General features: G+C 39.7%; 1 protein-coding gene across 1 annotated transcript; it reads left to right on the plus strand.

Annotated features, from left to right (window-relative positions):
• Positions 1-310: 310 nt before the first annotated feature.
• FGL1 (fibrinogen like 1) lies at positions 311-21,970 on the plus strand. The gene is made up of 7 exons (XM_036250360.1): positions 311-378; positions 2,861-3,038; positions 11,349-11,508; positions 11,763-11,860; positions 17,442-17,530; positions 17,698-17,885; positions 21,755-21,970. The coding sequence occupies exons 1-7, from the start codon at positions 316-318 to the stop codon at positions 21,912-21,914; spliced, it is 936 nt and encodes a 311-aa protein (XP_036106253.1). The 5' UTR covers positions 311-315; the 3' UTR covers positions 21,915-21,970.
• Positions 21,971-22,384: the final 414 nt, after the last annotated feature.

Consider the following 22,384-nt stretch of genomic DNA (forward strand, 5'->3'; position numbering starts at 1 on the left):
GTTCACAGGGCCTGTGTTTTCTCAGGGCTATTGTAAAGCAGCACATTCGGGCCACCCAAAGATCCAGACTCCCTCCTTTATTTTTGCAAATAGAACAGGTTCGATTCTATTGAAGGTAACAGTGAGAACATCAATCTCAGTGGGGGAAGCCAGGGAAAGTCCCGGATAATTTCCTTGGTGACCCGCAGATGACCTGGAACTGCATCCGACCTCCTGGATGTCTTTGAGTCTGACGCTAAATCTGGCCTCGTGAAGAATTCACAGAAAATACGTTTATAAAATTTTTTTTGATCTTGCAGCCCTTTCCATGGGAAAATGGTGAAGATGTTCCATTTCATCCTTCTTGCCACTACCCTGGTAATGGGCAGGGAAAGCTGGGTAAGCTCATTACAAAAACTATTGTAGTTATGATGCCTGTTTTGATCTGAATTTTATTTTGCAGAAAATCCATAGTAACTTGTCACACTGAAGGACTTAACTAAGGGGGGAAATGAAGGTTTGTGGCAGCATTTGCCACATAATAGGCACTTACCAAGTGCTTTAAAAATTTTTTGAAGTAAAAATCAATATCGACAACAAATAAGTATACTCTTTTTTAATTTACTGGGGTTAGCCCAACTGGTGTGGCTCAGGGGCTCAGTGGTTGAGCGTCGACCCATGCACCAATAGGTCACTAGTTCGATTCCTGGTCAGGGCACATGCCCAGGTTGTGGGCCTAATGCCCAGTGAGGGGCATGCAGGAGGTGGCCAATCGATGTTCTCTCTCATCGCTGTCTCTGTCTCTGCCCTTCTCCCTTCCTCTCTCTCTAAAATAAATTAAATAAATAAATAAATACCTATAAATCTTAGTGGCTTAAAACAATGATTCTTTAAAAAAATTTTTACCAGAGTTATTTGGATGGTTACATAACATTAGAAATTTAAAACTGTCCATTAAAACGGACCTTGAGCTTTCTACTACTGAACAATATTAACATAAACTGGACAGATTATTTGAAAGTAATTACAATGAACTCACACCTTCCTCTATTCATGAGTAAACAGGTAAAAATATCATTTACTCAAAGTTCTGGGAGAGAGAAATCTCCTAAGTTTTAAATATGCTTATTAACACTATATATCCAGTCTCATAGAGATTAAACATCCTTGCCCTGTAATCCCTTTAGTTATTTTTAAATCTCACAGTCCACTATATTTAACAATATCACAACAAATTTCCCATCGTTAGAAAGCAACACAGGATTCCAGACACCTTAAAATGTCTTTCCTGCTCATTTTCAGACAGGTGTGACCCAGGGGGCTAAGAGGATAAATCAGACAGGATAAACCAAGAGCAAATCATTAATAGTCCTGGAGAAATAGCTGGGAGTCAGTGACTTGGGCCAGGAGATGGGAGGGGGAGGCCTCTACCGCCCTTCTCCATTCTCTGGTGATTTCTGTATTTACATTACAATCCTTTGTAGGAAAGCAGTGTACCTCTTTCCTTTGTCCCAAAGAGGATATCAAATTGTGCTGTTCTGATTGCCTAGCAGAGGGCCTAGGATACAGTAGGTCCTCATATTTATGGAATGAATACAAGGTAGTACATAAAGATAGGAACGGGGGTTATGCAAATATATCTGACTGTACCGTGAAGCACTTACAATTGAAATGGATAATTTCTCAGAAGTGAACATTTACATGTACCACAGGAGATTATGACATGAGCTGCAAAGAGAAATGTCAAGGTAAAAATGGCAAACATTTGTCTATTGTCCTTTTTTTCGACTAGCTTCTTGGCCTCAGTGCCTCTTCCCAGGAAACTCAGCTCTGCAGCCCTCCTTCTCCATTTACCCGTCACATTTGCTTTACCTTTGGAGGGTTTGCTCAGTCAGATGCCTCTTTAAAAAGGAGCTGCCAGCCCTGGCCGGTTTGGCTCACCGATAGAGCATTGGCCCATGGACCAAGGAGTTGCAGGTTCGATCCCAGTCAAGGGCACGTACCTCAGTTGCAGTTTGTCCCCTGCCCTGGTCGGGGTAGGGCTGTGCAGGAGGCAACCAGTCAATGTGTCCCTCTCATGTCGATGTTTCTCTCACCCTCACACTCTATCTGAAGATAAATAGAAAAAATATTCTCAGGTGAGGATTAAAAAAAAGTAGAAAGGAGCTGATAAACTCTCACTTGCAATGTTCTTGGGTTATTTGCCTCCTTAGAGAAGATAAATGACTTAACTGGGAGACTCAGTCCTCTCCCATCCCTTTTTTACGGTGATTGAGGAAAAAAACAGTAAATAAGCAACAAGTTAAAGTGAGTCCAGTAGAATTTTCAGCAAAGGTAAATAGATGAGATATTCAAGGACATGAGAGTCTAAACTAAGCATTCTTTATAAAAGTGTCTATATGTCTAAGACTCTAAGCATTCAATTATAGTTTTAAAACATATTAATACCAAAAGGTCATTCAAAAGCCTAGTTTATTTTACTGGCAAGAAAGCACTTAATGTCATGTAGAGATTGAGAACAGAAATCCTGAGCTAGATTTAAATCTGCCCACTGGGAATTCTTGAACATGTTTCTTCATCAGAACTGAGCCCATTTCTACCTCATGGAATAGTTATGAGGGTCAAATGAGACAGCGACTCTAAAATCTTAGCATAATCACTCAGATTATTTTATTTTATAACATCATTTTAGTTCAAGCACATTAGCATAAGCCATGATTTCTTATTTTTCAAGTAACAAATAGCATTAGAACTTTCATACTACTTCCTGGTTGGAATAATATTCTGACACAAGAATTGGGAACAAAATTGAATCATTAATTTATCCAACTTACCCGGAGCATTTACTTTTCATGAGAACAAGATGCACGTTACTTTGCAGGCTTTGGAGAACTGTCTCCAGGAGCAGGTGCGTCTCAGAGCCCAGGTGCACCTGCTTGAGACCCGGGTCAAACAGCAACGGGTCAAGATTGAACAGCTTTTGCATGAGAAGGAAATCCAGCTCCTGGATAAAGAGGACAGCGGAGTGATCGACATTGGAGGCAAGAGGCAATATGCAGGTCAGAATCTATTGTTCTCTAGTGATTTAATAACTTTTACACTGACATGCAATGATGGTGCTAATCATTTGATCACTTCAGGTTTTTGCTAAAGAACTTTTCCTAACAAGATACATGAAGCATTATACCAAATTTAAATGTCTTCCACCACATTTTATTCTTTTTCTGCTGTTATCTCTGCAGGGGACATTTAATATCAATACTTAAGATCTGAGAATTTCTATAGTTTAATATGAGCTCGAGACAATAGATTGTATAATATCCGTGTGCAAATGGCAGATTATACTTGAAAAATTTTACAATTGAGCTTTGTTTTTATTTGTGTATTTACACAAATACATTTAAACAGTTTTTTCTTCTGAAAGTCTGATGTGCCCTGGGGTAATAAATAAAGTAGTAAAATAAAAAGTTAGAGAAGGAAAGGAATGAACATTATTTAGGAATATAAAAGAGTTGTTTTATGTTTATACTTTACAGTTTGGTGATTTCCCTTTCAATGAGGCCAATGTTTCCCCCTAGAAAATAATCTTCGACTGTCGACACATGTACCTAGCACTAACTATATCATTATCACCTATAGAAAACTACTCACCTGATTTCCTCCAGGCACCTTTTAATGTGAACAAACAATAGTAGTCAGACATAACAATTATGTTTATTTATATGTCTGCCCCAGCTTCTGCCATGCTGTATTATAATTTATCTGTTTATGAGTTTATCTTGGTCAATTATCTGGGTACTTTGTAAGGTCTGGGATGATGTTTAATGCATTCTTCCCTCCCTATTGCCTGTCGAGTACCTGGAATATAGTCTCACATTTATGAACGAAAGTAAAGTTGTACATAGAGATAGGAATAACAAGAATAAACAAATATAAACTGGGAAATACATTTGACTATAATTTAAAAACTGTAAAGGCTAAAGAGATGCCAAGCTGATGAGAATAAAAACGCCTTTACTTCGTATTTCCAAATATACTCACCAGTGTTGAATATAAGAGTTGTGAGGATGTTAGAACCTGTGTTTCAATAAAATGCTCCCCTTCCCTCTCTTTACCAAGCTCCTAATCTCTCTTTGCTCAGACCCTCTGTTGCCTAGCAGCTTGATCCTGTATCCTCGGTCCTTGGAGTACAACGGCCCTTTCCCCATTAGGGATCAGGAGGCCAGGGCCACTGGGAATGGAAATAAATGAGGATGGGCTGTGGCACTGGAGCACAGAACCTGAAGGAACCAAAGACAGTCCTGGTCAAAGCAGACTTGGAAAACAAAGGGTTATCTGAATCAGTCGCAGGAGCAAAGAATCAGGATCCGGAACCTATGAAGAGAACTCGCCCATTGAAGAGTAGGCAGGACTGTGAAAGAAGGCTCAGGAAAGCAATCACACAGGAAGTAGAAGAGGTTGAGAGTCCCTGAAGACAATGATTCTCAGCTGTTAGAATCACCAGGAGACCTTTTAAAATGCTGATACCCATTGAGAACGGTGACAGGTCAGATATTTTACTCTATTTGCAAATTAATAAGCTAGCTGGCCCTGGTTCCAGGGACTCTGGCAGAAGATAAGAGACTCCTGGGTCAGAGCATGAACTTCATGTTTACATCGGTATCCCTGGCCTGCAGTGTGGAATAATCCAGGTGGACAGCGTGCAGGTGGTGGGCCATGTCACAGCTGAGGAATCCTATGTTTATGAAATCCCACTCTTTATACTGGGTGATAAGAAAATCTGCCCAACTTTTGCCCAGAGAGAAATGTTATCTTTATTGTGAACGAAAAGGAGTCACATGCTAACCTGACAAGTTCAGGGGAGGCCTGTGTGGTGGCCTTGCAAAGTCAAAGACCTAAGGTAACCACACAGGATGGTCTGAAATTAAAACTTTTTAACTAAAAGCAGTTTATGGCAGGTTGTCATGTCCTAGGCCAGCATCTACCCTGACAAAGGTCAGTCTTTACCTTAACTGAGCCTGTCTATTGTCTTTTTGCATCTATGATAACATGTCTTTGGAAAGTCAAAGTAATTTCCCTTTTTCTGGACCCCTCAAAGCACAGGCACCACTCTGCAGAGACCACAAATCACCTCAAGGTCAAGATCAGGGTGTCTATTCAGACACCATCTGAACAGGTTGTCAACACAGATTCAAGCATCAGATAATGGCAGGAGGCAGACAATTGGATGTTTATCACTGGGAGTGTGCTACCAATCATGAGAAGACTGAGGTTCAAGATCTAAAAACCTGATCCCTGGGTTGAGAGTGCTGGGAGCAGACCTTAGAAACAAGAGGTCACCAGGGAGTAAGGCAAGAAATCAGTTACTAAGAAATGGAACTATCAGGGTCACAGCAGGACTGAGTATATAAGCAAGAATCGGGTAGAAGAGTCATGTGGACAGAATCTAGACAAACCATTATGTTGTGTGTGTGTTTCTTATAACATTATCACACTTATAATGTTAGAAGAGTAGGCATTCTAGATTACTGTTTCTAGATATAACAGTTAAAAAATTCCAGAAGTCAGTAGATCCATGTTTAAGTTTTTTCATATATGGTGCAATCATGAAGGAAGTGAGGGAGGAATAAACTATGAAATAGAATTACAGTTCAATTGTACTTTATTTTTCAGCCTATAGGGATAGTACTAGAGAGCCTAACGAGGGCAAACACTCAATAAATAAAATATATAATAACATAAATTCTAATAGAATATATAATATACTATAGCATTTATGTTATATATAATTATATATAATATTATGTATAATATATAAGAACTTGCACACACCAAAATTTATGTTTTTGGTGTCCTTAAAGAAATAGTCATGTATATGGTCTATAGAAATATAAATTATTTTGTTTTTATTTACAAGTTACTATATTATTACTAAATTAATTCTTTTCTGAATTCTAATTCATCTCATGGTAGAAAACACCTAATTACATATAGCCTAGCAATTTATGCAAATGGTGTGCAAACTGCATGATTTTTATATAACATAATTAAATACATCTTTTTAAAAGTTTTCTAGTGCTACTGAATTGTGGAGTTAAATTAAAAGATTATACTACCAAATTCACATTAACTGGTGACATTCACAATAGCCTGTGGCATCATAGCTCTTCAGCCACAAGATTACTGGCGTAACTGTGTCCCCTTCTGCAGGAGCCCCAATCTTTCCTAGAAGGTCTCGTGAGGCAGTCTGTGTCGTGGTCAAGGTATAGACCCTGAAGCCTGGTTTCCAATCTCTTGAGGCAGTCTGTGTCGTGGTCAAGGTATAGACACTGAAGCCTGGTTTCCAATCTCTTGAGGCAGTCTGTGTCGTGGTCAAGGTATAGACACTGAAGCCTGGTTTCCAATCTCGTGAGGCAGTCTGTGTCGTGGTCAAGGTATAGACCCTGAAGCCTGGTTTCCAATCTCTTGAGGCAGTCTGTGTCGTGGTCAAGGTATAGACCTGAAGCCTCGTTTCCAAGTCCAGCTGCCCGTCTTATGGCCTTTGGAAAGTTGTTTACCTCTGCGAGCCTCATTCCTCATTTGTATAATGGGAATGATAAGAATACTTGTTTCTTTGTTGTAAAGATCTAATGAGCTAACGTACATGTACTAGATTACAAAAGCATTCAGCATTTAGCTCGATGAACGTCAGCTATCTATGTTATTAGAGGAGTCCCTGCTTATCCTCAGGAAATACATTTCAAGACCCCCAGTGGATACCTGAATCGACAGACAGTGCCAAACCTGATATACTATGTTTTTTCCTATACATACATGCCTTTCCACTTAAGGAGGAACTTTAAGGCTTCTATTTGGCATATCCAAATGGCCAACAACACTTGGTCTGGAGGTCATTATTAATAAAATAAGGGTGATGAACCCAAGCACTACAGTACTGAGACAGTCGATCTGGCCACAGAGAAGGGCACTAGGTGACTAACGGATGAGGAACCATTTTTCTGCCAAGGGCCATTTGGATATTTATAACATTATTCGTGGGCCATACAAAATTATCAACTAAAGAATTATCAAGCTATATTTGGTCAGGCCAATTTGGTGAGGCACATGATGTCAGCTGGTATTACTTTTTTTTTTCCAATCCTCACCAGAGGATATTTTTACATTAATCTTCAGATAGAGCTAGAGAGAGAGAGGGAGGAAGAGAGAGAGGGAGAAATATCGATGTGAGAGAGAGACAACTATTGGTTGCCACCAGCACAACCCCAATTGGGGCCAGGGATGAACCACAACAAAGGTATGTGCCCTTGGCCAGAATCGAACCTATGACTCATTGGTCCACAGGCAACACTCCTACTGCTGAGCCACAGCAGCCAGGGCCTAGCTGGTTTTGATTTTGCAGGCCTTATATGGATGGAGCGGAGTGGGACTTGTGAGATATCACACTACTCAGAAAAGCTCACAATGTAAAACATGAATTGTTTATTTCTGGAATTTCCCATTTAATATTTTCAGACTGCAGTTAGCCACAGGTAACTAAAAAAATGTAAAGCAAAACAGTGGATGAGGGGGGACTACTGTATCCTCTCTCCCTGGTGTTCCCAAGAGAGAGCCTACTCACCCCACCCTACAAGAGGGCTGCACTCTCCACGGAGCCATAAGAGGTTCTTCTCTTCCGTTTCCTTCTGATGTCCCTGGAGGCTGAGAACTGCAGTGGGAGGGCCAGTTCCAGCATTTCCCGACATGCCCCTGGAGAGGCAGCTGACCTCTTGCGGGCTTTTCTTTGAGTTTAGAATGTACCCCCCTTAGTGCCTTTAGTTCTCAGCTTGAAGCTCAGCCTGCATTCTGGGACCAGAGGAAAAGCCCATTTGGCAGGTTGTCATGTCACTTTATGAAAAGCTTGAACATTCAGACTGTTTGATCATTGCGTTTTACGTGATCAAAGAAAGTATTCACCTCACTCAGTTTAATGCGGTGTTTGTCAAATGGGGCAAGAAGCCTTGGCCTCACTCTAGTATTATGTAAGTGTCCAAAAATCCTTTCTTTCTTTCTTTTTTTTTAACTCCCATAAACAGAGCTCTTGAACCCTGCCCTTCTCCTGTCTATTTTTCAGTGGGCGTGGGTGGGGCAAAACATGTGGAAAATGATAGTTTTAAATAGTTAATATTGAAAACCCGCCCTGGCCGGTTTGGCTCAGCGGTTAGAGCGTCGGCCTGCGGTCCGGAGAGACCCGGGTTCGGTTCCCGCTAAGGGCATGTAGCTTGGTTGCAGTTTGTCCCCGGCCCTGGTTGGGTCGTGTGGGTGGCAACCACTCGATGTGTCGCTTATCTGAACAAAATATCGAAAAATGTCCTCGGGTGAGGATAAAAAAAAAAAATATATTGAAAACCCTACATTGTAAGACCTCCCTGCTCCGGCCGTGGAAGTTGCATTTCCCCAAGGCAGGCGCCTAACTTATTTGCTATGAGCAATTTTGCTACAGGAGCTTGATTTGTATGTTGGGCATTGGGTTTTTGTTTTTGTTTTTCTCCAGTCGAAAGCTTTCCTCTGCATCTGAAGTTGCATTTGACATTTTCCTCTGGGAAAAAGAAAAATTTTTTAAAAACACAAACAAACTCACATTTGGCATAAAATAAAAACAAATAGGAAATGTTGGCTGAAAACTCCATATTCACAAAGTTTGCCAGAGCCAAACATTATAGCTAATTATTTTCATATTTGACTGAAAAATAGTCTGAGCCTTATGAGACTACTATTCAGCATTTTGGTAGGAGGTTAAATGTAAGCAAAGAGCTCCTTTCTTAACAAATAAAGCTAAAATCTGCCTACTTTAATGAAAAGTGGCCTTCAAAATACTTGCGTACAAGATATAAGCTTTAGAACAACATTGAAATATTTTTTTTAATCCTCACCCGAGGGCATTTTTTCATTCTTTGTTCAGATAGAGTAGGAAGGAGAGAGAGGAAGAGAGAGAGAGAGAAACATTGATATGAAAGGGACACATCGAGTGGTTGCCACCCGCATGACCCAACCAGGGCCAGGGACAAACTGCAACTGATGTACGTGCCCTTAGCGGGAACCAAACCCGGGTCTCTCTGGACCGCAGGCCGACTCTCCAACCGCTGAGCCAAACCGGCCAGGGTTAACATTGAAATAATTTTAGATAACCATTTGCCTATTGTTTTACTCTCATTTAATTGACAAAACAGGATATTTCTTTATAATTCAGTAGTATTAAGAACACTGGGCTTCTGAATCTCAAAAATAAATATGTGAATAAGGCTTAAATCATTACAAAGATGATCCTCTCATCAAAGCAATAGTGTGTGATTTTTTTCAACTTGGGGAGGGATTTAGAAAGTGACTAAGTGTCTTTCTTTTCTTTTTCACTTTTTTTCTTTAATGATTTTAGAGAGAGAGGAAGGGAGAGAGAAAGAGAGAGATGGAAACATCAATGAGAGAGAACATCGATTGGCTGCCTCCTGCATGCCCCCCACTGGGGATAAGGCCCACAGCCTGGGCATGTGCCCTGACCGGGAATCAAACCAACGACCTCTTGGTACATGGGTCGATGCTCAACCACTGAGCCACACCGGCTGGGCAAGTTTCTTTATTTTCTTTTATCTTCTGATTCCTGTTGCTTATTCAATCTAAACTGGAGTATACTTTGTTAGTAATAAAACATAGTTGTAAACAATTTGGCATTAAAACAATGAAAATGAAGAAATAACTTAAAAATATGCTAAACAAATGGAATTATCCAATCGGGAAGAGAGAAAAAAATTTTTTTAAGATATGAAATTAACAAAATGATAAGGGTAAAATCTGAAAGTTAGTGATGTCATATTATAGTATTTTAATTCAAAAGTCTATAAATGAGCCCTGGCTGGTTTGGCTCAGCGGTTAGAGTGTGGGCCTGCGGTCCAGAGAGACCCGGGTTCGGTTCCCGCTAAGGGCACGTACTTCGGTTGCAGTTTGTCCCCGGGCCTGGTTGGGGTCGTGTGGGTGGCAACCAGTCGATGTGTCCCTTTCACGTCAATGTTTCTCTTTCTCTTTCTCCCTCCCACTCTATCTGAACAAAAAATGGAAAAATGTCCTTGGGTGAGGATTAAAAAATAATAATAATAATAATAAAAAGTCTATAAATGAGTATTCTTGAAATGATCTCTGTTTAGTGGTCAATATTTCTTTTTTTTTTATGAATTTTTTATTTATTTTTTTGTTACAGATATTTTACCTTTTTACCCCATTGGCACCCCCCACCCCACCTCCGCCCCGTCCCCGGCTTAGTTGTCCATGTCCATTGGTCATGCATACATGCATATAAGTTCTGTGGTTTATCTCTTCCCACCCCCACCCCCACCCCCTCTTCTGAGGGATGTCAGTCTGTGCCCTACTTCCATGTTTCTGGGTCTACTGTATTCCTCAGACTGTTATGTTCATTATATTCCGTATATAAGTGAGATCATGTGGTATTTGTCTTTTTCTGCTTGGCTTCTTTCACTTAGGATAATACTTTCCAGGTCCCTCCATGTCGTCTCAAAGGATAAGAGATCTTTCTTTCTTAAGTGGTCGATATTTCAACCACCCTAAAACATAGGCATCTAAACCATAGCTAAGTCTACACTTGCCATATTCTGTACAGATCAGCCTAAATGAGACCCAATTATATTAATATATCGGACCCTAAAATACTTCAAGAAATAGATATTATTTTTGGTGACAGATTGGTAGCTATGTTTGAGTCAGTGAAATACCATGCAGAGAAGAATACTGGGATAAAAAAAATAATAGAAACGTTTAGTGTTCAGTAACAATATCTAAAAAGACATTTCAGTGGTTTAGTAAAAAATCTGGTAAGACTGGGAGGTTGTAAGAATCTAATAAGACAATTACTCTTTCGAGTTTATTTCCAGATGTTCTGAATGATTTGTAATTCTCTAAATCAAGGTAACCTATATTATTTGTTTGGTATCATATTCCTACTTTCATTTTTGCTTCAGAGAAAAGATAAGTTCCACTATTCTGTCTGATAAATCTGTAAGTTCTATTTATATAAACTATACTTAACTGAACATGAATAATTTAAAGATTGTTTTCCACAAAAATTAGAAATGAGAAAGCAGATCCCTATTTCACCCCCCTTTTTTTTCATGATCATCTCAAGGAGTTAGAGGATAGTTAAATACTAGGAAAAGAAATGACTTTCCTAATATCTACTGGAAGATGTACAAGATACAATTTTAAAAAGCTAATTATCTATATCACATGTTTATCTGTCTTCCTTAGTAGTGAGTAATCTCAGAGTCTCCCTTTATTAAAAAAAAAAAAAGACGCATAACAAACATGACATTACCTTGTTTTGCAAACAGATTGTTCAGAAATTTTCAATGATGGCTTTATGCTCAGTGGATTTTACAAAATCAAACCTCTCCAGAGCCCAGCAGAATTTTCTGTTTATTGTGACATGTCTGATGGAGGAGGATGGACTGTAATTCAGAGACGGTCTGATGGCAGTGAGAACTTTAACAGGTGTGTTAATTATGACGTAAGGGTTTATTTGGAGTAGCACCTATGAAATTTATAATAAGTAAACCATTTTGTCCTGTTCTAAAGTCTACTAGTTAGACAGACTGTCACTCTCTCTAAATAAGAATACTGAAAGTACATTAACAAATCAAGGGAATCCTGGGCGTGGGAGCAGCCGTGAGGGGTGTGGGCACCTTGGGTATTGCAAAGGTCTATTTGGAGTTTGCTAAAATCAGCTTTCACTTTAAATGTTTTAGAGACTGGAACGACTATGAAAATGGCTTTGGAAATTTTGTCCGAAAAAATGGTGAATATTGGCTGGGTAATAAGAATCTTCACTTATTAACCACACAAGGTAAGATTTACCTAATATCAAATTCATTGGAAATACAATAAAAATAACACTAAAATGTTGGGTTTTTGTTTTTTTTAACTAAATCATAAACAATAGAACTCACTCAGTAACTACTATAATTTGCAGATGGCAACGGTCCCTTCAGGGCAATAATTCCCTTTATAAAATGTGGCTGCTTAAAAGCTAAGAGTAGAGAAAAAGAAACTAGACCTGAGTTGGTGGTGGGTAATTTCTCATATTTTTATTTTATTTTATTTTAATCCTCACCTGAGGACATTTTGCCATATTTTATTCAGATAAAGCGGGAGGGAAAGAGAGGAAGAGAGAGAGAGAAACATCGACGTGAAAGGGACACATCGAGTGGCCGCCACCCACATGACCCAACCAGGGCCGGGGACAAACTGCAACCAAGGTACATGCCCCCAGCGGGAACCGAACCCAGGTCTCTGTGGACCGAAGGCTGATGCTCTAACCACTGAGCAAAACCGGCCAGGGCTCATATATGTATTTTCTATTTCTGCGAAAGAAATGTAATGTCATAATCATTTTTTTTTTTTTTAATCCTCACCTGAGGACATTTTTGCATTTAGCTTCAGAGAAGGCGGAGGAGAGGGATAAAGAGAGAAACATCGACGTGAGAGACACATAGAGTGGTTGCCACCCACATGACCCCAACCAGGGCTGGGAACAAACTGCATCCGAGGTACGTGCCCTTAGCAGGAACCGAACCCAGGACTCTCTGGACTGTGGGCCAACGCTCTAACCACTGAGCAATACCAGCTAGGGCATAATTATTCTTTTTTAAATGCCTTAAGTCCCTCAAAATATACCTAGGTTACAGTTATCTATTGCCACCATAATACTGTGGAACAAGCCACTTCAAAATGTAATGGCTTAAAGTCCCAGCCATTTGTTTTTCCTCACAGATCTACAAGTTAGCTGGGTGGCTCTTCTGATCAGGACTGTGCTCTGATGGTCTTGGCTGGGCTTGCTCAAGGGCTTGTGATTAACTTTCTGGTCAGCTGGCGGCTGGCTTTTCTAGGTTGGTCTCAGATGGAACAATTCAGCTCTGCTCCGCATGGTCTCTCATCTTCGAGCTAGCTAGCCTGGACTTGTTCTTGTAGCGCAGTCAGATTTCCAAGAAACAGTGGAAATACATGCCTCTCGACTCAGAACTGGCATGCAGTCATTTTCATGGCCTTTTGTTGGTGAAGGCAAGTCACAGGCTACCCGAGACGTAAGGGGAAAGGAAATAGACTTCTTGGGAGGCCTTACAAAGTCCCATTGCTAAAGGGGACGTGAAGCATTGGGGGGATTGGGGCTGTTTTTGCAATCCAATACCATAATATGCTAACTGACCTTGTTTCCACCCCTCTTCCAAATTTGATTTGAAAATTTCAGACATAGCAGAACTAAAAGAAGTTTTAACCTATCACCTATACTCTACATTAATATTTTATTCGACTTGTCTTTCCTTATATTTATCCATCTCTCTGCCTATCAATTCATTTTCTTTGAAACATTTCAAAGTAAATTGCAGACATCTATAAAATTTCCCCTAAATACTTTTGCATGGATACCTTTAATTAGAGTTCAGTATTTGTCTAAAATATTATTTTGATAACCACTTTTCAGAGCTTCTCTTTCCATGTTCTTTTGCTGCAATCAATTGCCATCTGAGATTGTAGTCAGCTCCACTCAGGTCTGATTCTAAATGTTTCATAAAAAGCAATTGTATTACTCAAGAAAGCATGCTAGCAATGCATTAAGTGTAAGAACAAGAGTTTACTCGATTCCATTCAAGTTAAGGAAAGTGGTGGTGTTTCTATATTCATAATTGCCAGTAGGATTATAATTATAGGGCTCGTTGAGACTCTGGAATAATAGAGAGGATGGATAATCAAAATTACCTAATACTTTTTTTGTTTGTCCTTCTTGTGTCTAATGTTCTCTAAATTTCAACGTAATTATCTTACTTTTAAGTGTTTTTTCATAGATATATAATATTTATCGTACCCACTTGTTTCTTTCAAAAATGAATAGACATCTGGTTTCTTATTGAAACTATAAAAACCTCAAAAAGTAACCCATGGCTCCTTCTAAATACACAAAATTCATACTTATTATTTTTTGAATTATTATTAAGTGGTTATTTACCCAGATACACTTTGCCAACACATCAGCTTCCCCTTCATCTTTTGATTAGTGTTCAGTCTAGCTACCTTCATGGAAGCAAAAATGAATGTATCAGTTCTAGACTCCACAACCACATATCATATCATCCTAAGGAAAAACAATGCCTTTGTCCCTGCATTTTTTTTTTTTTTTTTTATCCTCACCGGAGGACATTTTTTCATTTTTTGTTCAGGTAGAGTGGGAGGGAGAGAGAGGAACAGAGAGAGAGAGAGAAACATCGATGTGAAAGGAACACATCGAGTGGCTGCCACCCGCACAACCAACCAGGGCCGGGGACAAACTGCAACTGAGGTACGCGCCCTTAGTGGGAACCGAACCCGGGTCTCTCAGGACCACAGGCCGACGCTCTAACCGCTGAGCCAAACCGGCCAGGGCCGTCCCTGCATTCTTTAATTATGAGACCACTTAAGGCTAAGCACTTGCCTTTGAAAATGGTTGTATCCTCATTACACATATTTTGACTGAAAGTGTTTGCAATAAAGGTAATTTAGAAATGGTCTGTAATTGCATTTTTGTTTACTTAATGACCAAAGAGATATTTATTTATTTTCTTCTTTTTTTTTGTTAATCCTCACCCAAGGATATTTTTCCATTGATTTTCAGATAGAGTGAAAGGGAGGGAGGGAGGGAGAGAGAGAGAGAGAGAGAAACATCAATGTTGAGAGAGACATATCTATTGGTTGCCTCCTGCATGACCCTGACCAGGGCTGGGGATCAAACCTGCAACCCAGGTACATGCCCTTGACTGGGAATTGAACCCATGACACTTTGGTCCATGGCCCAATGCTCTAACCTCTGAGCCAAACTGGCCAAGGCCCAAAGAAATATTTAGATGACTACCTAAAAAAACTGAGCCCGACTTTGTATCTCTTCTATAATACAAAGTATTTTTTAGGAGAGTTAACAGACTGCCTTACAACTCCTGTCCAAGTCACAGTCTTGGTTCATACAACCTTTACTTCCTTTTGATCACCTTAGAGGGGCTCTCCTTTGGAACTCACTTTAGAGAACTCCATGGGACAAGAAATCTGTGGGGCCAAAGTGCCAAAGTCAACAGGAGTCCACACCTCTCCTAGACTCGCTCCAGTAATAGGGAATCCAGAATTCCAAACAGCCTCGAGTGGTCTCCAAAACCTGTTCATGCCTCTTCATCTGTCCTCCTGTGGGGAGGTTGTGCTGCTGGTGTGTGTACCCCTAAGCCTAAGGGGAGGTGAAAGAATAGCTTTGATTATGGGCATAAACAGAGCTTGGATGTCTGGAGAGCCCACCAGTGTGAACAAGGCCCCTTGTTATGTGTGATGGGATGAGAAGGTATGCAGACCATAGACCAGGCCTGCATGGTGGGGCCTGGGGGCTCTCTCTTCGACCTTCATGTTCTCCCTTGGAACCCTGAGAAGTCTAAGACTCTACATTCAAGCCTGGTCTTACAGGTCATTGTGAAATTTTATCTATTAAAGTAGGAAGATAGAACATACACTGTTTAACAGTTTGATTTATAATTTTGTATCTTCCTGATTAGTTGTTTCTGAAAAAGTAATAGTCTTTGTTATTTGCAAATGATGGAACAATGAGGAAAAGATTATTACTTGAAGATACCAACCATTCAGTCATTATTTATATTTAAGATCAACATTTTTATCAAAATTAATCAAAAGAGGATAAGCATCTAAACTTCTTTTTTTATTGTTTATTTTTTTCCCTTCATTGATTTTAGAAAGAAAGGAAGGGAGAGGGAGAGAGATAGCAACATTGATAAGAGAGAACATTGACTGGCCGCCTCCTGCATCCCCCCCACTAGGGATCTGGCCCACAACCTGGGCATATGCCCTGACCGGGAATCAAACCAGTGACCTCTTGGTGAATGGGTTGATGCTCAACCACTGAGCCACACCTGCCAGGCAAACATGTAAACTTCTTATACTTTTCTTTCATTGTTATATTTCCTTTTTTTTTTTTATCCTCACCAGAGACACTTTTCCATTTTTTGTTCAGGTAGAGCAGGAGGGAGAGAGAGGAAGAGAGAGAGAGAGAGGAAGAGAGAGAGAGAGAAACATCAATGTGAAAGGGACACATTGAGTGGCTGCCACCCACACGACCAACCAGGGCCGAGGACAAACTGCAACCGAGGTACGTGCCCTTAGCGGGAACCGAACCCGCGTCTCTCTGGACCACAGGCTGACGCTCTAACCGCTGAGCCAAACTGGCCAGGGCTATTTCTTTTTGTTTTTATATAGTCTTTTTTTTTTTTTTTTTTTAACTGCTTTTTATTTATTTATTTATTTATTTATTTATTTATTTATTTATTTATTTATTTTATCCTCACCCGAGGATATTTTTCCATTTTTTGTACAGATAGAGTGGGAGGGAGAGAGAGGAAGGGAGAGACAGAGAGAAACATCGACGTGAAGGGACACATCAAGTGGCTGCCACCCGCACGACCAACCAGGGCCGGGGACAAACTGCAACCGAAGTACGTGCCCTTAGCGGGAACCGAACCCGGGTCTCTCTGGACCGTAGGCCGACGTTCTAACCGCTGAGCCAAAATGGCCAGGGCAAGTCTTTTTTTTTAAATTTTATTTTTGTTACAGATGTTTCTCCTTTTTTACCCCATTGACACCCTCTTCCCCAGCCCCCTGCCCTATCCCCAGCTTTGTTGTCCATGTCCATTGGTTATGCGTACATACATATAAGTTCTGTGGTTTATCTCTTCCCTCCCCCCACCATCCCCTCTTCTGAGGGTTGTCAGTCTGTACCCTACTTCCATGTTTCTGGGTCTACCCTGTTCCTCAGAATATTATTTTCATTATATTCCATAAATAAGTGAGACCATGTGATATTTGTCTTTCTCTGCTTGGCTTCTTTCACTTAGGATAATACTTTCTAGGTCCCTTCACGTTGTCTCAAAGGATAAGAGATCTTTCTTTCTTACAGCTGCATAGTACTCCATTGTGTACATGTACCACAGCTTTTTTATCCATTCGTCTACTGATGGAACTTGGACTGTTTCCAGATCTTAGTTATTGTAAATAGTGCTGCTATGAACATGGGGGGATTGTTATATTTCTTAATCTATTAACTAAATAATGACATATTTTCTGTTGTTCCTTGTCAAGTAAATTACAGTGTTTACCTATGATAGATGTAGTAGTAGAATGTATTCTATCTTTAATATTATGTCCCTAGTTTTTCAAGTAAAGCACACAATAAAACGTTCATGTTGTAAATGCAATGGAGTCACTGCTTATTCTTTGAAAAACTGACTTATGGCAGGAAGAGATGCTCTAAGTAAAACAGAGCCATGAAATTTTTTTTTAAACTCAGTAAGTCAATGTCACCTCACTTATTACAATAACTATAATTTTTTGTTTGTTTGTTTGTTTTCTAGGAGACTACACTTTAAAAATTGACCTTGAAGATTTTGAAAAAAATAGCTGTTATGCCCAATATAAAAACTTTAAAGTTGGAGATGAAAAGGTACTAAAATTTTCATAACTAGCACCACAAATGAATGCATAAAACATACAAGATAAACCCTGAAGTCAGTGGAAACAAACATATACAATAGAATTCTTTCATTTATTAAATAAACCTACTTTTAAAATAGCGACAACTGACCGTGGAAATTGCCTCTGTTCCTTCAGAACTCCTATGAGTTGAACATCGGAGAATATTCTGGAACAGCTGGAGACGCACTTGCAGTGAGATTTCATCCCGAGGTGCAATGGTGGGGTAGTCACCAAAGAATGAAATTCAGCACGTGGGACAGAGATCATGACAACTACCAAGGGAACTGCGCAGAAGAAGATAAGTCCGGCTGGTGGTTTAACAGGTTTGACGTCTCATACGCATAGTTGTGATGGAGTTGATGATATCTCACTGGTGGGCATTAATTATACTACCTCTATGAGGTCATGTCGGTCTTCTTTGTAGTGCTGGTATTATTAAGCAATCATCCTTATTAGAATTCTTCACTGATGAAGTATCTTCGAGGATTTGTTCATTGTGTACATTAGTAAAGCTTAAAAGATATGTCTTAGGAATAAATCAAATTACTGCCTTTACAAAGATTGTTTGCAAACTAAATTATGGATTTTTTAAAAATACAAAACAGTGGGCCACAGACTGGCACCAAAAAAAAAAAAGAGAGTATTATATATAGGGAAAACATTTTTGGCTTTCTAGTAACCAGGTCGCTCTTCACCTTCTCCTATCATAGAAAATGGCTGTTATTGTTGTAAATTTTTCCACATAATAATCCTTTTCAATTCCTGTGACTTTCATTAAATCATTGAACCCGAGCTCCTACCAATGCAGAAATTTCCTCTACAATTTTTCTGAAACCTAATTATATCTGCTGATTGAATATTTCAATGTTATTTAATCAATGAGCTCGTTCCATTGTTGACTGTATTAAGTGTTTTCTTTTATTAACCTGACATCTACCTTCTTATACTTCCCCAGTTTTTCTCAGAGTAGCTACAGAGTAATTGTAATTTCCCTTTCAACGTAAGTCTTCAGGCTCTGACTGAGACGGTATTTATTGCATTCCTCTATATTTTCTCTTCTCTAGGTCAGATATCCTCGATTCCGTTAACTCTTCTCCACCCAAGATTTCCAGACAGCTTCCTTTGTTGCAATCACAAGTTTAAGGCAGGCATGGGAACTTCATACAATCTTCCTTAGAAATAACCTGGCGGGCTGACCTGCAAAGCAGATGTGCTCAAACTGTTAGGCTGAGCACGGGCTTTAAACAGCATCTTTTCTTTTTAGGAGACAGGGGCCACCTCACAATACCTGGACACTTCAACTTTCCATTACAGAATGATTAGTAATTATTTCTGAAATGTCAGATTGTCCATGTAATTGAGGACTGTCCATTTAAGTTCCATAATCCAAATGTCCACATTTTTTTAAATGTAAGCACTTTTAAAGCACTGCAGAATCCTCTATCTTATGAAGTGGAGGTGTACCAGACATGTGTTAATTTTCCCCTAAAACTATGAGAGTCCTTGTTGTGAACATCAGTTATTGCGAGCTGCTGAGTTTAGAGCTGTAGATTCTAGGGGATACGGCTAGTTGTAGGTAGGGTCAAGTTGAATCTAAATAGTTGCAAAACAGTATTTTCTCTGGATTTTGCTTATCTAAAAGTTTGGGTGCATTTAATTTTTGGTCCTTTGTAAGGGAACTGAAGTACATACACCAATGAGAGGGGACAGAGAGACCTTTCCTACTTAAAATCAAAGGTAATGACAGTCTTTTCCCTAGTGGTTTCCTTGTTCTTTTAGAAACCATCTTTGCTCACCTTCTCTCCCTTCCCCTTTTTCTTCCCTTGTTCTTCCAAGTTAGCATTATGTAAAAATGATCAACATTATGTAAAACTTACATATCATTCACAAAGTTGCAAGGACCCCTTCCTGTTTGGTTTTGAACAGAATTCCATATACAGAAATAACAATATCAACAGTTAATGTTAGCATAAGGTCAAAACCATGTACCTGCTCGGTTGTTCAGCTTGCATTGTGCCTGAATGATACTGGCACACATGTTAACCTGGGCAAATAAATGACTTACTTGACCTTAAAGATAGGCGTTCAGGGAGGACAAAGGCAGTGCAGTGGCTGGAGCACCCCCCGCCCCCCCAAGGAGCCTGCAGTATCCTTGGAGTCAGAGGAGATGATAAGGCTGTGCAGGTGGGAAATCAGAAAAGCTGGAGAAAAAGTCAATTGTTTAACTTTATCATCCTCTTCCTCCCACTTTTTTGTCTGTCTCATAGTTTTTCTAATTTACATGAAGCATTGGCACTTCATAATTATTGCCCACCTGCAAGGCGTTCTTTCTCCACGTAATTGATATCTTTTCTGTTTAGTTGGTGTAGCGCAGCATCACATGTGAGTGCTCACAGCTACTTCTTTACAGAGGAAGCCCCAGCCATCTCCCAATCTAGTTTCAAGTTCAAGGTGTTTTAGAATGGAAAGATGCTCAAAATTGGTCTCAGAATAGCTGAGATTTCCTGTGTTGGTCATACAATCAATTCCTAATGGGATTCAAAATCACAGACCAAATAAAAAAGAGTATGTAGTAGATGTCTCTAGGAAGACAGAGATCACCAAAATATATATTCTGGAGGCTCGATTTAGAGTGTTTTCTTTGTTGACATTACTTTCCATGCAGTTTTACAAACACAGTCCGCTCTTGACACTTCAGATTGAGTATACACGTTTCCGATTAGTTCCATCTATTCAGATTAGGAGGACTCTCGGGGTGGTCAGCAGGAGTGAATCACTAAGCAGTAAATGATCCAAGGCTACCCCTTGATATTTATGGGCAAATTATATGTGTGTTTTTTATTCAATAAAACCATATAATTTGGATGCTGTCCATAGATTCTTCAGAACTATCTTTTGTGACTATTCTCCTTATATCCTAATGCCTGACATCTTTTCATTGGTCATATTCAATAAAGAAATATGTAGCAGTTCATTTCATATACAATTATTGTATATTCTTAGTTAATTCATATCAGAAACAAAATTTACAGATTTTAAATATGTTTTTATTGATTTTTTTTAGAGAGAGGGGAAGGAAGAGAGAGAGAAACATCAATGTGAGAGCAAAAAACGTCAATCGGCTGCCTCCTGCACACCTCCTACTGGGAACGGAGCCTGCAACCTGGGCATGTGCCCTGACTGGGAATTGAACTGGGACTCTCAGTCCGTGGGACAACGCTCAATTCACCGAGCCACACCAGCCAGGCAAAATTTACAGATTTTAAAGGAGGAAGGGGGGCTTTTAAAAACGTATGAGAACCGCCCTGGCCGGTTTGGCTCAGGGGTTAAAGTGTCGGCCTGCGGACCAGAGAGTCCCGGGTTCAGTTTCCACTAAGAGCACGTACTTCGGTTGCAGTTTGGTACCCCCCCTGGTTGGGGTTGTGTGGGTGGCAACCACTCGATGTGTCTCTCTCACGTCGATGTTTCTCTCTTCCTCCCTCATTCCCTCCTGCTCTATCTGAAGATAAATGCAAAAATGTCCTTGGGTGAGGATAAAAAAAAATTTATGAGAGCCTAACCCACTTATCTAGATTGGAGCAATATATTAGAATAAAAATTTGGCTCAGCAACTGGAACCAATGATTATTGATTGATGGCTTGGGGAAACTTTAAATGGTGGGTTTAGGCTTTGTTTTTCTTATCCTTGAAGTTAAAATTATTGATATGCTAGCAATTTTAAAAAGGGGAGGGAGCGAGTTTGCATCACGAAAGCTAAGTCTTGGCAGCCGATGGATGAAGGTGTACATGCAAATTATGGGGCCGGGGGCTATAGAGCACTCTGCCACTCCTCACTATGTTAACCCACACCACTCTTGCTGAGGCTGAGAATCACAAGGCTATGCTTTTGTGTGCTTGCTTTTCTTCTTTTGTTTAAAGGCTTATTAAGAACAGAAATGCTTCTTTATCATTACACTCACTTCAAGTGGCCTGGTTTGTAATCTCAGACTTGTTAAGGCTCTAAAATCCACCAGTTAAAAAAAAAATCTGTTGTAGCAATGTCTTGACTTTTGACAACTGATAAATATTTTCTTGTTTGAGAATGGCAGAATTCATAGTTAAGTTATTTTTGATCATTTACTAGCAAAATACTACACGGTGTCAGAATATTTTCCTGATCTGATTGTTCTGTGTTTATTTTTTCTCCCACTAGGTGTCACTCTGCAAACCTGAATGGTTTATACTACCTGGGCCCCTATAACAATGAGACAGACAACGGGGTTGTCTGGCACACCTGGCATGGATGGTGGTATTCTTTGAAATCCGTGGTTATGAAAATTAGACCAAATGACTTTATTTCAAATATTGTTTAATTGTTCCCCTTGAGCTTTTATTTCTGCAATCTTGGTTTAATATGATTTGAAAAATAGCAATTTTGGCCCAGTTAGTGTGGCTCAGTGGGTGAGTGTTGACCCATGCACCAAGAGGTCACTGGTTCAATTCCTAGTCAGGGCACATGCCCAGGTTGTAGGCCAGAGCCCCAGGATGTGGCCAATCAATGTTCTCTCTTATCCATGTTTTTTTCTCTCTCTCCCTCTCTCTTCCTCTCTCTCTAAAAATCAATAAAAAAATGTTTTAAAGAAAATAGCAATTCTGAACATATGCCATTTTTGATGATGGTAATTGTTATATGTACTACTTTTCATTCTTACTTGCCTTTTTTTTGCTTAATGTACAGCAATTATGTAATATTCACCAAATAAACGTAGATTATGTTAAGATTGATTGCATTCCTGTGTGCAGAGGGATATAAGAGCTGTGTTGAACAAAAAATAAAAAGCCT

Source organism: Molossus molossus, unplaced genomic scaffold (assembly GCF_014108415.1).
Source record: "Molossus molossus isolate mMolMol1 unplaced genomic scaffold, mMolMol1.p scaffold_m16_p_9, whole genome shotgun sequence".
NCBI lineage: Eukaryota > Metazoa > Chordata > Mammalia > Chiroptera > Molossidae > Molossus > Molossus molossus.

Bases quoted from the DNA above. Each gene is read 5' to 3' on its own strand.
- FGL1 (XM_036250360.1), top strand. From the start codon at position 316: ATGGTGAAGATGTTCCATTTCATCCTTCTTGCCACTACCCTGGTAATG. The intron at 3,039-11,348 runs GTCAGAATCTAT...TTTTGCAAACAG, and splicing joins AGGCAAGAGGCAATATGCAG to ATTGTTCAGAAATTTTCAAT. The intron at 11,509-11,762 runs GTGTGTTAATTA...TAAATGTTTTAG, and splicing joins GGCAGTGAGAACTTTAACAG to AGACTGGAACGACTATGAAA.